A 19,281-nucleotide genomic window follows, 5' to 3' on the forward strand; every position below is an offset into this window, starting at 1 on the left:
TCCTGGGGGAAGGATATTGCAAAATCTCCATTCCCACACCACTCTGGGGCAACCAGAGGTGGTATTTGCCGGTTCTCCGAACTACTCAAAATTTCCACTACTGGTTCTCCAGAATCTGTCAGAACCTTCTGAATTTCATTCCTGCTCTGAAAAATGTAACATAAATGCACATATGAGGGGGAGGGGGTTTACATCAAGATAGGACAATCCTTGAATACAGTTCGCCTGTCTGGAACCCACACCACATTTCTGACATCAATACAATTGAACGTGTCCAGAAATACTGTACAAGGAGAGTTCTCCACTCCTCTGAAAACAACAAAATATCTTATCCCACCAGACTTGAAATCCTAGGTTTAGAAAACTTAGAACTCCATCGCCTTCAACAAGACTATGAGTTTAACTCATAGAATCATCTATTGTAATGTCCTTCCTGTTAAAGACTACTTCAGCTTCAATTACAGAAAATTACAGAAAATATGACTTCTGTAACAGAATCATCAGTGCTTGGAACACATTACCTGACTCTGTGGTCTCTTCTCATAATCCCAAAAGCTTTAACCAAAAATTTTCTACTATTGACCTCACCCCATTCCTAAGAGGACTATAAGGGGCAGGCATAAGAGCACAAACGTGCCTACAGTTCCTGTCCTATTGTGGGTTTTTTTTTTATTCTTATACATATATGCTTATACTTCCTCATATTGCGTCATATATACCATATAACCATTTTGTGTGATGCTTATGTATATTGTTGTGACAAAAATAAATAAGTAAATAAATAAAGATATATAAATTTAAAACTCATCTAAATGTTTATCCAATTTACAGATCATTTCAAAGAGGAATACAACAACATTTGCAGAAGATTCTACTGGTTGAAGGAAAAGACATACCAAGTTCAGCAGATTCCTCTGCAGAAGGCCCAAAGAATGAAAACGTGCAGCTGCTTGTCATTTCTAATTTGGACTTGCATTTTTTACGAGATTCCTACTTTACTATCGCCGAAGAGGACTAGCGTGTATTTGCAAGCTAAAAGAATAATGGGGCTGGCGAAGGATCAGGGAAAAGCCATGCATCGGACAAAGCGTGGATGGATGTGGAATCAATTTTTTTTACTGGAGGAATATACTGGTCCAGATACTCAATATGTGGGCAAGGTAAGCACTTCGATCAAAAGACCATTTAGAAACATGATAGAATTCATCCAGGGCCAGGACAAGTCAGGTTGTGGTAGAATTTCTCAGTAACATGGAATGTAGGTGTCGTGTCCCACTCCTCCGCTGACGGCTGGGTCTGGGAAATCCGAATCAGGCTTGCCTCTGCAGCTCTGCCCAAAGTCCTAGCAAAGTCCTCAGAGCAGGCAGGAGACCAGTAAGTGACTTCAGCAAGATAAGTTTGACTTTTGCCTGACTCAGAGACTGCCAGAAAGTAGCTCCTTTATATAGGCCATGGGGTGTGGCTCCATGACTCAGCACTCATTAAGGCCTGCCCCTCCCTTCCCTCTGTTGCCTCCGCCTCTCCAATCTTCTGATGCGAGGGTCACTCCAATCAGCTGTTCTTGGGAGTAAACCCTCCTCAGGCTCACCTGCTGTGGATGAGGGGGAGGGGTCTAGCTGCTCCGTTTGCCTGGGCATGGAGTCAGGGCTGGGGCAGGGAGATGCTCCTTCTTCTGCAGTTTGTGGGGGCATGGAGCCAGGACTTGGGCCGGAAGGCATACATTCCTCAGTGTTGGGGAGCAGGTAAGAAGGCCCCGGCTGCTCTGAGGGCGGGCAAGACACAACAGTAGGCTTTAGCTGGGAAGAAATGAGACTTCACACCAAATAGTTTTGTGGATTATTCCTGTTTTAATGGAGAATGGCCCTCTAATGCTAGAATTTAGAGGATTCTACAGAGGGATGTTAGATAGATAGCCCTCCGCTTATGACCACAATTGAGCCCACAATTTCTGTCGCTAAGTGAGCTCATTGTTAAAAGAGTTTTGTCTCTTTTTGCAAACCTGTTAAATGAATCACTGCAGTTAAATTAGTAACACGGTTGTTAAGTGACTCTGTCTTCCCCATTGACTTTGCTTGGCAGAAGGTTGCAAAAGGGGATCACATGATCCTGGCTCACTACAATCATCATAAATATGAACCAGTTGCTAAGCATCTGAATTTTGATCGCATGGCCGTGGGGATGCTACAATGGTCCTAAATGTGGAAAACACGCATAAGTCTGTTCATTCATTGCTGTTGTACACCTTGAATGGTCACTAAATGAAGTACTCACTGCTGTAAGTCAAGGATTATCTATATTCTTTCTTTTTTTAAAAAAAAATCATTGTTAGATTCATCAGCAAAGTCAGATGAAAAAAAAGTACTCCTAGAAATCAGAATTTATCCAATTTTATCACAGCATTAATTCAGCCTTTTGAAGTCCAAACTGTGCAGTTCCTCCTAATTTACAAAGTATAATCAGGAAGAAGGCTTTTAACCTAATCTGCAGTGAAATCATGAGCAATTTATCTAAGAAAGTGGAAGTTCTGACATCACAGTTTTTCCTGGGAATATAAAATAGCTTAAACATAGTATGGTGACAATGAATATGACATGCCAAGGATGGGGACTGGAAACTACCTACCAGCTGAAGGATATGTTTATTCATTCACTTGTACGTGGTGAGGAGTGAGGACGGGAGAGAGATAGGGGGAAGATATATGAAATGTTTCTCTGCAGTATTAATGGTAATTTTAAAAAATTAGAATCAGTTCTACCCATAGTTCTATCTGTATAAAATGAAAATACCAATCCCTAATAAATATTATATTTGGGTCAGAATAGAACAGAACAGAATTAGATACATTTCAATGGGTAGCTGTAGTATAAAAATCATAGTTACCTTTCTCTACTGTACCATAGTTCTGGAAGAAACAGCATTTAATTATCTCCTGTCATTGTAAGAGATATTTGTGAGTTCATTCTCATTGTGGTTGCATTAGATCTATGATAGCTAGGCTCTTCCACCATTTGAAAGAGCTGTAATTCTGGGGAATATACTTTCAGAGTTTAAAAGCAGTTTTTTTAAAAAGAAAAATGTAATTGATAGAGAAATAGTACTGTACAGAAGGAACACAAGTAAGAATGACATGGATCTGAAACTAATGAACCTAGCCATGCCTAAATAGCACATTACCTTGACATTAAATTTGAAATCACATGCAGTTTCTATTATCTCCTTGTCAATAGCATTATATCCATGGATAGAGATTACATTTCAGAAATGACAGTATTTACTACTGTGGGAGGGCAGTACATACTCTTATTGGAAGAAATTCTTGGCTGAATTGGGAGTAGCATGTTGTCATGAGTAGGTAATGGAGTCCAAATTCAGGACAGCTGGTTTGTCAGTATGAAGAGTTTTGAAAACAATAGAGGCTTGCCATTATGAAAGGTACAGAACCACAGGGTTGTGGTGGAATGTAGTCTGGATTCCCATGAAGGAGGGGCTGTTTTCTAAAGGACAAAAAAGCTGTGGAACTTGGAACTTTTGATTGGTAGGAAGAGGATTAAAATGGCTTTTCCCTAGATATTGCCAGGCCGTATCCGTGGTTATATAAATAGTTGTTTTAATGTGGCAAGATTATGTCTATAAGTGAAGAACACTAAAAGAAACTAACTTAACTAACTCCACGTCTCTTTCTTGGCTCTTGGGTCCTGACATAGGCAATATAATACCTTATTCTCTTGTATTTGGGTGAAGGGAAGGGATATGAGTGTAGGTATTGTATTAAATTGTAGGATTATACCTCTATGCCTTGTTGATCATTCACTCAAGCAATATCAGTTTTCATGCTTCTAAATTGCTTGTTCTTATTCTTGGGTTCAAAACAAGAAACACTGGGAAGCTTAGCATAAAAAAAATTACATTATCTGATTTTAATTCTTTTAATTCTTGGTCAACCTTTTCTTTTTCAATTCCATCAAAAAGTCAGGCAAGAGCATTGTTTTCACATACAGTATAAGCAAGCAATACAGTGGCCATTGTTAATAATAATAATAACAACAGAGTTGGAACAGACCTTGGAGGCCTTCTAGTCCAACCCCCTGCCCAGGCAGGAAACCCTACACCATCTCAGACAGATGGTTATCCAACATCTTCTTAAAAATTTCCAGTGTTGGGGCATTTACAACTTCTGCAGGCAAGTCGTTCCACATTGATTGTTCTAACTGTCAGGAAATTTCTCCTTAGTTCTAAGTTGCTTCTCTCCTTGATTAGTTTCCACCCATTGCTTCTTGTTCTACCCTCAGGTGCTTTGGAGAATAGTTTGACTCCCTCTTCTTTGTGGCAACCCCTGAGATATTGGAACACTGCTATCATGTCTCCCCTAGTCCTTCTTTTTATTAAACTGGACATACCCAGTTCCTGCAACCGTTCTTCATACGTTTTAGCCTCCAGTCCCCTAATCATCTTTGTTGCTCTTCTCTGCACTCTTTCTAGAGTCTCAGCATCTTTTTTACATCGTGGCGACCAAAACTGAATGCAATATTCCAAGTGTGGCCTTACCAAGGCATTATAAAGTGGTATTAACACTTCACGTGTTTTTGATTCTATCCCTCTGTTTATGCAGCCCAGAACTGTGTTGGCTTTTTTGGCAGCTGCTGCACACTGCTGGCTCATATCTAAATGGTTGTCCACTAGGACTCCAAGATCCCTCTCACAGTTACTACGATTGAGCAAGGTATCACATATATGGTACCTGTGCATTTTGGGTTTTTTTGCCTAAATGTAGAACCTTACTTTTTTCACTGTTGAATTTCATTTTGTTAGATAGCGCCCAATATTCAAGTCTGTCAAGAACCTTCTGTATCTTGAGCCTATCTTCTGGAGTGTTGGCTATTCCTGCCAGCTTGGTGTCATCTGCAAATCTGATGAGTTCCCCATCTATCCTCTTGTCCAAGTCATTGATGAAGATGTTGAAGAGTACTAGGCCTAAAACAGAGCCTTGGGGTACTCCACTGCATACTTCCCTCCATGTGGATGTAGTTCCATTGAAGACTACACGTTGAATGCGGTTGGTCAGCCAGTTACGAATCCATCTGGTGGTGGTGCTGTCTAACCCACATTTTTCTACTTTATCTATTTATTTATTTATTTATTTTGTCACACAGTTTATATAAGCATAAGCATATATATAAGCATATATATAAGTATGAGTTTGTAATAACTATATTAATTGGATATAACGAAAGGAAACAATAGGCCAGGAATGGTAGGCACACTTGTGCTCTTATGCAAACCCCTTATAGACCTCTTAGAAATGGGGTGAGGTCAATAGTAGACAGTTTTTGGTTGAAGCTTTTGGGATTTTGGGAAGAGACCACAGAGTCAGGTAGTTTATTCCAAGCATTAACAACTCTGTTACTGAAGTCATATTTTCTACAATCAAGATAGATTTAAGCTTAAATCTATTGTGTGCTCTGTATTGTTGCAATTGAAGCTGAAGTAGTCTTCGACAGGAAGGACATTGTAATAGATAATTTTATGAGTTAAACTCAGGTTTATGGTTTACTTTATCAAATGCTTTACTGAAGTCCAAGTCAATTATGTCGATAGCATTCCTCTGGTCTACTAATTTTGTCACTTTGTCAAAGAATGCAATAAGATTAGTCTGGCATGATCTGTTTTTGACAAACACATGTTGGCTTTTGGTTATTACTTTGTTTGCTTCTAGGTGTTCGGTGATTCGTTGCTTGATTATCTTTTCCAGAATCTTCCCCAGTATTGAGGTCAGGCTGATAGGTCTGTAATTTCCTGGATCTGTTTTTTTCCCCCTTTTTTGAAGATGGGAACTGCATCAGCTCTTTTCCAGTCCTCTGGCAGCTCCCCTGTGCTCCAGGATCTTTGAAAGATATAGTTCAGTGGTTCTGAGATTTCATCTGCCAGTTCCTTCAGGACCTTGGGGTGTAATCCATCCGGTCCTGGTGATTTGAACTTTACTGTTACTGAGCACTGAATGAAAGGTAGGGAGTAGAGGATGAGGCAGGGAGGCAGGAAGCTGTAGAAGATCAAACATATCATATGTGGTCTTCCGGGTGCGCTTCAAGGTTTTGGTTACCACCTTCAAAGCGCTCCATGGCTTAGGGCCCGGGTACTTACGGGACCGCCTGCTGTTTCCACATGCCTCCCACCGACCCGTACGCTCTCACAGAGAGGGTCTTCTCAGGTTGCCGTCCGCCAAGCAGTGTCGGCTGGCGGCCCCCAGGGGAAGGTCCTTCTCTGTGGGAGCACCTACTCTCTGGAACGAACTTCCCCCCGGTTTACGCCAATTGCCTGACCTTCGGACCTTCCGCCGGGAACTGAAAACTTATTTATTTATACAAGGGGGACTGGCCTGATTTTTAAATTTTAAATTTAAATTTTAAACTTTTAATGGTAATTTTATTGGGTATTTTTATGGTCAATCGACGGTTTTAATTTGGCCTTTTATTGAATAAGTTTTTTAATTGTTATTTTAATATGTATATTAATTGTTTTAAATGGAGGCTGTACACCGCCCTGAGTCCTTCGGGAGAAGGGCGGTATAAAAGTTTGATAAATAAAATAAAATAAATAAATAAAATAAATAAATAAATCTCAGCAAACAACATAAATGTGAAAGTAAGTCCTCTAGCTTTTGTTCCCAAGCTAAATCCTTCTATACTTGGAGTCCAGGCTTCAGGTCCATTCCCTCAGGTTAAGGTATACCAATTGATGTGTCTCTACAACCAGCCAATTGATCCAGGCAAATTACACATTCAAGCTATGTAAGTTATGTATAACCAGTTATGAATTAAGGTCTTGGGTATTTGTTTATCAGATCGTTCAGGATGTCTGCCTCAAGGTGTTGCCTTTGTCTCAGCTCATCATAGGTTGCCTGTCCAGTCTGCAAAAATCTTCTGTACCTATAAGGCTTCATATTTTTCCCCTGACTCATAGATGGGATAAATCATAAACATCAGGCCGTTATAGTAAATTTATTTTTTTCTAAAAAATGTACTCAGTCATGCTATAAATTAAGCAACTGTAAATATTATGCATTGCTCTCCATAAATTGCACAGTATTTGTGTGTGTGTGTATACATACATACATACATACATACATACATACATAATACATAAATTCATACAAACATACACACACATATCTATCAATGGAACTGATAGGGTGGGATGGTACACTGAGTTACTCTCTGGGTAATGAGCAAGCATTGGCTGACATTTTCCCCCATGCTAAATGTTTGAACAAATGACTAGTTTTTGAAACTTTGTATCCTCAAGACACATAAACATGGCTATGCATCTACTGTTCTGATGTCCAAATAAGTCTGTCCAGTCTAAACAGCATGCATCAGTTTGGAACCCTCACCACATCTCTGACATCAATACAACTGAACGTGTCCAGAAATATTTTACAAGAAGAGTTCTCCATTCCTCTGAAAACAACAAAATACCTTATCCCACCAGACTTGAAATCCTAGGCTTAGAAAACTTGGAACTCCGTCGCCTTCGACAAGACCTAAGTTTAACTCACAGAATCATCTATTGTAATGTCCTTCCTGTCAAAGACTACTTCAGCTTTAATTGCAATAATACAAGGGCAACCAATAGATTTAAACTTAATGTAAACTGCTTTAATCTAGATTGCAGAAAATATGACTTCTGCAACAGAATCATCAGTGCTTGGAATACTTTACCTGACTCTGTGGTCTCTTCCCATAATCCTAAAAGCTTTAACCAAAAACTTTCTACTATTGACCTCACCCCATTCCTAAGAGGACCATAAGGGGCATGCATAAGCGCACAAACGTGCCTACCGTTCCTGTCCTATTGTTTTTCTTTTCTTCTTCCTATATATGTTTATATGTGTATATACTATATAATCTTTTTGTATGATGTTGTGACAAAATAAATAAATAAATAAAAATAAATAAATAAAATGAATTTAGAAAGATTGGGAGACAGAACATCTAGTTCTTTGCTCAAAAAGGAAAACAAAAAGGAACTGATCTTTTTCATTCCTTTTTTTTTGTGTACATGTGTACTTTCCTTTATCACCATAATCATGAATCTTAATTTCCTATTCCCTGCCTTAAACTATCACACTGAGGAATTTTAAGCCTGAATGCTTCTGTTATACTTGAGCACTGACTTCATTTACTTTCTGCAAAAGAAAGCCTCCAGCCATAACTAAACAAATAGAAGCAATGAAATCTGTATACTGTACATTAATGTGAATGAAACAATTTATTTCTCAATTAAATATTGACAAGAATATTGGTCTTATATTCACTTTCATTCTTGATTCACTTGTTCTTACAAGAGATCATCATTACTATGCTGTTCTTCCTTACTATATAGCTATCATGATGTTAGTATAGTTTCTCTACAGCTAGAGTTCAATAAGCATACACCCTAGATTACAATCAATTACATGAGGCAAGTATATAGCAACTCTGTTTCTTTACCGTAGCTAGGACAACTGCTAACATTAATGTAAAATAAAGCAACATAAAATGCTTAATTGTATTTTTGTAAAATTAAAGAGAAATAAATAGGTGAAATTAAAAAGAAACTGAAATTAAAGGGAATGAAATACATTTAATTATAATTGAATGGGATGAAGTATTCCTGAGGTAATATTTTAAATAAATATTAATAATCCATGGTAGAAATGGTACATAACCACCGTCATAATAATAAATATGCCATCATCTAAAATTACACATAATTCCTTTCTTATCAAGAACTGATTCAGATGTTGTTTTGTTCAAACAGAAGTTGTGAAAAAAGACTGAACAAGAGTGACTTTAATATATAAGACATGACAAGATAGAGAAAAATAGTATAATGTGGGTGTAATGTTTATTAAAATATTTAAGTGCATGAACGTCAGTGTAAGGAATTTCAGTTAATAATATCTAATTTAAGATTTAGGAAGCAACTGTATAAAAACTGTTAAGTACAATTATCTGATGACCCCCATGATGAGTTGAATGGAGCAGAAAAATATATTGTAATCTTTCTTTATATAGCTATAAAAATATGAAGAGTTCTTTCAAAACAGCTGTGGGGAAATACAATATATCATCTGAAAGTTGAAATGCTCACAAATGTCATGGTGGCATAAATACATCTTTTAAATATGTAAAGAAATATGAATGGGGCCATAACAACATTGAGCTTTCATCAAGTAGAGACAATATTGAGGCTCAAAGTGTACAATCCACAATAAGAACCTTAAAAAAAAAATCTATACACTATGCTAGTTAGTGTCAATATAGGACAATAGAAAAATGTGAGTCAGTTGAGAAAATGCAAGTGGGGTAAAATTACATTTAGAAGTTTAGAAATTTTACTAGTAATTTAATTCCGTATTCCAAATTATGAAATCCCAAATGAAGTCACAGAAATAAGATACCTACCCCATATATTGGCTAATCTATGGGTAGCAACAACCTGAGCAACCTGGAATTAAGGACAAACTTACTAACAGTGAAAACAATTAACCAGTGGAACAGCTTGCCTTCAGAAGTTGTGGGTACTTCATTACTGGAAGTTTTTAAGAATAGACTAGATAGCCATTTTGCTGAAATGGTATAGAGTTTCCTATTTGAGCAGGGGGTTGGACTAGAAGACCTCCAAGGTCCCTTCCAACTCTATTCTGTATGTATAGGTAGACAAGAAATAGTTTTCTTAGTGTATACTTTTCCAAGCAGGGGATATATATATATATATATATATATGAAATATTTTTATTTATATAAAATAGAACCGGGGCAGTTTATTAGATGCATTTCAATGAGCAGCAGAGATGCTGAGGCTGTTGTATAACTATCATGAGAGCCATTTTTATTTTAATGTGGTTATTATGGTTCATTGCACAGTCAGCCAGATATTTAGACTAGATTTAACATTTTTATCTACCTAACAAAACTTTTCCAAGAACCCGGGACAGAACACAGAAGCTGTTATTTAACAATATTAAAGCTATTATCACAGAATATGAGCGGTTCAAAGTAAAGCTGTCCTTTTCAATTAACAGATAGTGATTTGCCAATACTGAAGGTTCTCAAGTAGTGCTCCAGATGTTTTTGGGATTGTACCCAAGGTGCCTGTTACTATCGCCATTAATTTTTTCCCCTTCTTTTGCCATGGTTGCTCCATTTCTATTTGCAGGTCTTTGCATTTTGTAATTTTCTCTAGTTCTTTCTCTTCTCTTCTGCTGTCCCCAGTTACTGTCATATCCACTATCCAGACTTTTTTTTTTTTTTGTCTTTCTTATCAACAGTTGTTAATGCTGGGATGTTATATAGCAGTGGATGTTATATAGCAGAACCTTTTTAGCACCGAGTGCTGGAACGTGAGCACGCACTGGAAACAGGAAGAGCAGCTGCCTGGTGTGCATGCACATGCTGCGCAGTTTCTGGAATGCGCATGTGCACTGGCCACCTGGTCTTCTGGTTTCTGGCATATATGCGTGTTTAAAGACCAGCTGGCCGTGCCGGAAACCCGAAAAGCAACCTCCTGGTGCATATGCGCATGCCGGGAAGATGATGCGCATGCCGGGAAGATGATCTTCCGGATTTTGGCACGCACATACACACCAGCCAGCTGGTCTTTGTGTGTGCATGCACACCAGAAACCGGAAAACCAGGTGGCTGGTGTGCATGCATATGCTGAAAACCAGAAGAGCAGCCACCTGGTGCAAGCATGCGCACCAGGGGGCTGCTCTTCTGGTTTCCAGTGCTCCCGCACGTGTGAACACCAGCTGGGTGGCGCATTGGAACCTGAAAGAGCAAAGGGCGATGACTCGCGTTCCCAGAAAGATGGCTCTGCGTGCCACTTCCTGCATGTGTGCCATAGATTCGCCATCCCAGTTATATAGGGTCTCCTGTTTGAGCAGGAGGAGTTGGACTAGAAGACCCCTAAGGTGCCTTCCAACTCTATTCTCAGTGATGGGATTCAAGTAATTTAACAACCGGTTCTCTGCCCTAATGATTTCGTCCACAACCAGTTTGCCAAACTGCTCAGAAATTTAACAACCGGTTCTCCCGAAGTGGTGCGAACTGGCTGAATCCCACCACTGTCTATTCTGTATGTATGTGTAGACAAGAAACAATTTTCTTACCGTATACTTTTCCAAGCAGGATTTTTTTTTTTAATATTGGAAATATTTTTACTTATATAAAATAAATAGAACCAAGGGTCATTTGTTAGATGCATTTCAAAGAATAGCAAAGATTCTACAGGTGTTGTATAACCATCATGAGAATTATATGACAGGTTTGTCTCTTAGCTATTGCCTGATCTTATTTGTTCACTTTGGCTGTGATTTCTTCTTTTTCTTTTTTTAATACCCTGGCCATGTAATGCTTTTCTTGCCATGTCTATTCTCTATTCTTCATTTGATCCTTTGTGTAAGTCAGTGTGGTCTTTCAGTACTCACTAAACCTTCCTGGTTTACTTCAATGCATCTTCTTCACTGTCTTTGAAATATCCTATCAATTTTCTTTTTACTTTTCAACTGTCAGGTGTACTTGCAACATTCCATGCCCCCCTTTGCCCCTGTTAAATAAAGTCTGTTAATATTGCCAGATGGATGAAAGTCATGATTTAATGTCATTAATTTTCTGGTGTTCCTATTCAGGGTTTTTATTTCTGCTTGAGTCCAGTTCACTATTCCAGGTATATATGTATTGACTGAAATTGTGCCCATGAAATAGTTTGATGGCATTTTCTCCATTGAGTTTGGACTTTAAAATCCTTTATCACTGTCATGATATATTAATGTCTAATCTTTTTGACATCATGTGCTTGACGCTGTTATGGTTCAGCCAGATGTTCAGACTGAATTGGCATTTTTGTCTGATCATCAAATCTTCCCAAAGACCTAGGATAGGCAAATGGGAATATTTGATGGTGTTACAGATATTGTTGCAGGATGTAACATGTTCCAAGTAAAACTGCCTTTTGCAGTTGACCAATGATGAATTTTTTAATACCAATGATGTTCAAGGGATGGTCCAATTGTTTTGGGATTGCACTCAAGTTGCCCATTACTATTGGTACTAACTTTACTTTCTTTTTCCACAGTCATTCTCTTTCTATTTGCAGATTGTTGTCTTTTATTATCTTTTCCAGTTCCTTCTCTTCTGTCTCTAGGTACTGCCACATCCAATAACCAAACTTGTTTTGTCTTTCTTGTTGACAGCTATAAATCGGGGCTGGTAGCTTCTTATCGGTTTGGATTCCAAAGTCCCAGAGTGCTTTAGCTTCTTCATTTTCTATGAACTTTCTCTATTTTATGATGCCACAAGTTCTTGCTTGTATGCAAATGATGTATGCTAATTGCTCCATTTCAAAGCATCCCATTTGCAAACAGATGAAGTTTCGAGTCTCCGTCATTTCTCCTTCTGGGCAAAAAGTGTTTGGGTGCCTATGGGGCACTTGAGAATGGAGCAAATCATTCCATTCCCAAGCCCCCACATAGGCATCCAAACACTTTTTGCCCAGATGGAGAAATGACAGAGACTCAAAGCTTTGTCTTATTGCAAATGGAATGCTTTGAAATGGAGCAATTATCTCTATTTCAAAGTGCTCCATTTGCAACCAGATAAAGCTATATCTCCTTCTGGGTGAAAAGTACATGGCAGAGCCAGACAGAGGTGGCTACACGGGGGGAGGCAGGTGATCCCAATGTGCTGCCCACTATGTCCCACCATCTGTTGGCTTGCCCAGAGCCATGCCAGGCAGGTGCCCGCGTGGGGCATCAGAATCGCCTGCCTCCTCATGCTTCTGCCTCTACCTGCTGGTGATGCCACTATGGCAGCCTCCCATACTGGGAGCCTCACATGAGCCAGGCAGCCACATAGCATGTGGCTATGTGATAGAGATATATACATAGAGATCACTTATCTCCCCCCTGCATCTGCCTGCACACTTAGAGTTATCTGCATTGAGCCAAGGGGCTGAGGGTCTGGACTGCAGCCAGACACTGTTGCCCTCCATGTGCTCGCCAGGCTTATTTTCGGAGGAGAGCTTATATTAGACCCACCCACCCAAAAAAAAATCCCTTAAGCTAGGGCTTATTTTGGGGGTGGGCCTTATTTTCAAGGAAACACGGTAGTATACTAGCTTCACTATTCTTCAAATCTTCTTCCAATGTCCTTTTTTGTTCTTAACTGTCTGATCTGCTTGCAGCATTCCAAACCCACCCATTTCCCTTGGTATGTAAAGTAACAGTTAAAATCTTTTTCACTCTCATGATGCATTCACTTCTAATCTTCTTGTCTTCACTGTGCTTGACACTGTTATTATTGCTATGATTATTATTTTTAGCTTTCAGGAAGATGACAGAATTTTATACATTCCCTGATACTGAAGAACTGCTACTCATCTATGATTATTGTTTGTTACAACTTTTCAGATGATGTAATATTTTTTTTTTCCCCAGTGGGCATTAAGAAGAAAACTGATTTTCCTGTCTTCTGGATGGGTAATTTATCATCAAGGTGGCTCCTGATTGCTGCCATGAAAGAAAAAAAAAAGATACTGAGTGCAGTTACAAAAGAGAGTTCTAGCAGAGACAACAGATGTTTTATATCTAAAATAAATTGAAATGAAGACTATCAATAGATTGGAAAAGCTGAAGGACTCTGTTGAGGTTTGTGATGTCCCCATGTTTACTACAAGTCCTCGAGCAAAGCTCTCATATGCACCTTCAACAGTCTCTGACTGTGAATAGTCCAGTAAGCAAGGTTTGCAAAGCAGTAACCAAGGCAAGAAGTCTAGTTAGCAAGGTTAGCAAAATAATAACAGAGCAGTAACCAGAGCAAGAAGTTCAGCAAAGCAGGCAACCCGGGCAAGCCCCACAAGATCTCCAGGCATCTGCAAGTGCACATGAGGCTCCACAGATTCCATGTTCTCGACAAATGCCCCTCTCACTGGCATCTCTTTATATCTCAGTCCTCAGGTGTGCCTTGTGAAGGGTGGCGGGGCGCTCTTCTCCCTCATAACTGGCTCAGTCTGCTTTGTTCTTGCCTTCTCTCTTGACTTCGTGCTCTAGGATCAGGAGGGGGTGGTCCTTGCTCATCACATTAGCTCTGTCTCTTATGTTCATCTTGCCCCTGTTCCTCTCTGCCTACAAGCTGTTCTAATCCTGAAATGCCTTGCCCTTTCCCATTTTCCTCTGCAGCCAACAAAGCCACCCCTTCAATCTCTGTTGGCTCAGGGTCCAGCTTGTCTTCCCCCACAGATTTAGGCTCCGATGGGGGCATGACAGGAGCTGTGCTTTCTGCAGGATGTTTTCTGGCCTGTGTCCCTTCACTGTTGAGCACAGGTGGAGGTTGTTGGGGAGGAGTCTGTACTGTCTGCATCTCAAATTGAAGCACCAATGGTTCCTCTTGTCAACAATGACCTGGATGATTGAGAATCTCCATAGACATTTAATTCCAATGTGTTCAATTTGCCTTTCTGTAAATAACCTTGCAATGATACCATATAACTACATACACTGATTTCTTATCCAAAGGGAAGTGGAAAATATCCAAAGCATCGGGGTGAAATGCTCCTGTTCGGACTGGATAGGCCGATCCAGTAACAATGGCGGTGGGTAGTTCAGAGAAATAGGTTGTAAAAAATGCTTTTAAAAGGTAAAAAAAGGGGGCTCTGACGATCACAACTGAGCTGCACGATTGTCAGAGCCTTTTAAAAGCATTTTTTCTATAACCTCTTCGGCCGAAGAGGTTGTAAAAAAATGCTTTTAAAAGTAAAAAAAAAGATCACGTACCACAACTGATCACACCCACACACTGTTCTACTTATCCCATGCCTCCTTTTGGAGTGCACTGCAAGCACATGCACCTCGCATTTGGTGCATAATGTGTATTGCGCATGTTCATGCAGTGCACATGCATAGCCAGCGAACCGGTAGTAAACTGGTTCAGATTTCACCACTGCTAAGAATTCTTTTTCCACTTTCTAAGCTTCTCCCAGACAACAGATGAAATTTTCAATGCATAAACATATTTTCACTAGCACAAACTACATGACTTACTAAACACACAAATTATCTAGCCTAATGGATTGGGGTTCAGAGCACATCTCAAAGAAGTACATGGCTACCAAGGCAACTATATGTACCAGGTTGTACCAAGCGTATAGGTGCACCCATTTGTAATATGCCATATAAATGTGAAATAGCTGCTAAGTAAAAAGTGTACAATTTAAATTCAGCTTTACAACTTAACATTCAAAGATTGGACTTTTAAGAGTGAAGAGTAAAAATAGTTGTCACTGTGTGCAGTAGGTCTTTTTCCCTCCCTCATATTGTTATATCTTGTTTTGACTTTCATCCTCTTTTGAAGTAGTTCACCTGTTCTGCCAAATCCTTCTTGAATAAAGTATCAGACAAAGCTCTCAATCATCCCTCATAGACATCGAGGCATAACAGCAAATCAGTACATGGCAGATCACTCTGACTTGTGGTGACAAAACATGATGGTTTGAGGGCTTGCCGAGGCTTTATAACTAGTGGCCTTGAAGAGGAAATGAAACAGTGTCAACAAGGAGGATCACAAACAACAAGCCTTCCCTCATTCTTAGAAATGCCCGGTACTTCTACTCTTACTCTTTTTCCACAAGTAATTTGCCGCTTCAACTCTAGAATGAAACTGAAAGAAAAGCAAAACTGAAAGGCAAGCACAGCTTTTCTCAGAAATAAAATGCGCTCTTCTCCTGTCAAAACGTCTCTTATGCGTAAATATCACTTGTTATGTTTCAGTCACATCCTTTCACATGTTTGTTTGTTTATTTTAGTCGATTTATCTGGCTGCATGCCTTGCAACAGCAATTCAAGGTGACTATCATAAAATGAAAACTTAAAAAAAAAAAACAACCCAAACCCCATCATCACAATTAATAATATTCACCATAATCATTGTGAACATCATTGGCATTGACAAAATTGCCACCAGTCAATTGCGAAAGGCAGATTTACTTGGAACGGCCTACATCCTTTGATGATACCTTTAACACCATCTAACAATAATATCTGCCTATCCCAGGACCTTAGGAAGGACTTGATAAGTGGATAAAAATGCCAAATTCAGTCTAAATATCTTGATGACTATGCAACCAACCATAATATAAATAGCAGCACTTGAGGAAAATTACAAGTGTCACTACAATAACATCCATCCCATGAGTCTTCAGCCTCCCAACTCTTATACCTGGGAAAACATCCATGGTTTTGGATTGCCAGCTGAATTAGGGCTGGGCAGATGTGTTGATGTCATCTTTTTTAAGTATGACAGATTGAGAAAATGACTCTATGTCTTTCACTGAAACTATATTTATTGATATAAATGATACTAATTGAATCTTGAAATCTTGAGTGCATTTATCTTTTCCTCCCTCTTATACAGGGTGTCAAGGCCCGGGGGGCAGATCCGGTCCATGGGGTGCTTAGGTCTGGCCCACGGAGCCACCCTGGAAACAGTAAAGGACTGGCTCGTGGGGCCTCTGTCAGCAAACATGGAGCTTGGGAGGGCGCAGGCTTGTTTTCCACAGCAAAGTATAGAAAATCATACCATAAGTTTTTAGTCATTATGCTATCAAAATTCAGGGCTGTGCTCAGAAGGATCCAAGAGTCTTAAGAAAATTATTTTAAGGCTGTACAGAGAGAGGGTATTGTGAGAGTTATGTCTACTAACAAACTATCACAAAATTCTTGCGCATGAAAGTCGAAACAGCTAGCATTTCTGCTGCTATCACAAAGCACATTGGATGATTTAGGGGAGCTGTGGCTGTAAGACTGCCTTCAGTGTAGTGGTACGTGAAGGTGCACTACAGCCTTCTATTGATGGTCTGGACAATGATTTGAACATTACTGCTTCAAAGGGATTGCAGTAAGGCTGTGAGGAGGTCAAATTATAAAAAACAGTGCCTAAAATATATTTCAGTGGCCTACCTAAAGATATTATTTTATTTATTCAGATATTTTTTTTAATAAATATTTAAATAATCATGTAATCCATAGTGATGGCTCCCTTTTTAAAAGAATATTAAAAGTAAGATGGAGGAGAAAAGTATATTTTGCTGGGGAAGAACAGCAAGAAAGCTTTGTCTTTAGGATTAGATTGATGTATCTAAATCTAATCTATCCTACTGTGCATAAGTAGGGCACACACATGCCTATATACACATACACTTATGTGTATACACTACACTACCAGCAGTGTGATACTTAAAATGTTTTGATAGATTATACAGAAGATCTGTCTAAATAGAACCACTGTTCTGTACCTACATTAGTCTTTGAGCAATCTTTGATTACTTACTTCCTCAGTAAGTAATATTCATTGATAAGGTTCTTTTTGTCCTAGAAAGGATATTTGGGTACCATAACTGTCAGCCACTGATAATCTTTTCCTCTATCAATTTATTTAATTGTCTTTTAATTTGCTTGTGGTTAAATTGTTTGCTGCTCAGCACCTATCACTGTAATAGGTATAACAATGAAGTCAGAATCTTCTGCTATAAACTTTTGTTTCTGGTAGTTTTCCACAGTGGTGAAATCAAAAAATTTTTACTACTGGTTCTGTGGGTGTGACTTGGTGGGCATGGTGTGGCATGCCTTGGTGGGCATGGCAGGGGAAAGATATTGCAAAATCTCCATTCCCATCCCACTCCAGGGGAAGGATATTGCAAAATCCCCGTTCCCTCCTCATTTCTGGGGGAAGGATATTGCAAAATCTCCATTCCCACCCCACTCTGGGGCCAGCCAGAGGTGGTATTTGCCAGTTCTCTGAATTACTCAAAATTTCTGCTACCGGTTCTCCAGAAGTTGTCAGAACCTTCTGGATTTCACCCCTGGTTTCCCATATTTCTGCAACACCTTTCTGTGGCCAGAAAAGGGTGAACCAGTCAAAAAGCAAACAGGGATTTCCTATCCCTTTTCAAAAAATAATGTGGCACAGAAATGTAACTCAGTTTCAATGGACTTATGGGATGAAGATAAAAAGAAAATATAAATTACTATGCACATCAATTGAATTTACTGACAAAGATTATGATTTATGAATGAAAACACAAAAATAAAGCCTTGGAACTTTCAGATGGTTATTCCCTAAATATAGATGGAATAGAATGGAATGGAAAGAATTGGATGAAATGGAATGGAATAGAAGTTAGGCTTTTACATATTTTAATACAGTAGTATTTTTTCCATAAGTTAATGAGTACAATTTGCACCAATCTAAATTGTTATTGTCATTGTGGGGATAAGATAGACTGAAGTACTGTACTTTTTGACAGATTCACAAAATCTGAGGAAAAGGGCACAAGTGTTAAGCGCTGATAAGGAGCCTAGAGATTACCTGGCTCATTTATTAATGTAATAAATGCTTCACACCGGATTTGAAAGTTGTTTATTTTTGTTCTTGGTCCAGCTTGTAAAATTATAGCTTCTGGGGGTAGATTTGGAGTGTGTGATCAGAAAGCATAGCAGATTTGTTACTTTGTCAGTTTCTATCATATTATAAGATATTGATTTAATGCTAACAGAATTTTGCCTCTGTTCAGAAAGTTGATTTCGAAATATCCACACAAGTCTTTTTTAGGGGCAAAATGAACATCTTGAACTTTTGTCTGTTGGAAAACTGAATCTTTCATCCTCGCTCTCATATCCATTTTCAGTAATAAGTGGTTTGAACACAACTACTTATCTGGGTGAGTAGTGGGTTCCACTTACCTTCGCTACTGGTTTGGAACTGGGAGCGTGCGCGCGTGCATGCTTGCTTGCTTTCTTTGTGCACAGTGCTTCTGCACATGGGCAGAACCTTCTGTGCAGGCGCAGAGCATCCGTGATGACGTCTGGGCAGGTGGGTGGAGCCTCCCACCACCGCCACTACTGGTTTGTCCGAACCAGGGCGAACTGGTAGAAACCCATCAAGTGATCTGGGTTCAGTTTTATAGTGTAAACATTAGCCTCCGGATACAAAATATAAAAACCTAAATCAAAGATGTTTCAAATCATCGGAATTCACAAATACCACAAAACACAAAAAGAGCTTTCCAATTTACCCCAGTAGTCAAATCAAACTTTATTATGACCAAAGGCCATAATAAGGACAAAAAAAAAAGCAAACTGACAAATAAAGAAATTTATTTTTTAATTAATATACAGTAGCTGGAACTTGGTTTTCAGGATTCATCATTTGCCATGTTCTCAAAGTTGGGTAACAAAACTTGGAAATGTTA

The 19,281-nt window shown here is 39.1% G+C and overlaps 1 protein-coding gene across 2 annotated transcripts in view; it reads left to right on the top strand.

Annotated features, from left to right (window-relative positions):
- The first annotated feature begins 932 nt into the window (after positions 1-932).
- Positions 933-19,281, top strand: part of CDH9 (cadherin 9) — a 156,624-nt gene continuing 138,275 nt past the window's right edge. Inside the window, exon 1 of one of the 2 annotated variants that reach the window (XM_058178048.1) lies at positions 933-1,160. In XM_058178048.1, coding sequence (XP_058034031.1) covers positions 933-1,160 — 228 coding nt within the window. The remainder of the gene's footprint in view (positions 1,161-19,281) is intronic. The other variant, XM_058178049.1, reaches the window with a different exon arrangement.

This window comes from Ahaetulla prasina, chromosome 3, assembly GCF_028640845.1.
Source record: "Ahaetulla prasina isolate Xishuangbanna chromosome 3, ASM2864084v1, whole genome shotgun sequence".
NCBI classification, from domain to species: Eukaryota; Metazoa; Chordata; class Lepidosauria; order Squamata; family Colubridae; genus Ahaetulla; species Ahaetulla prasina.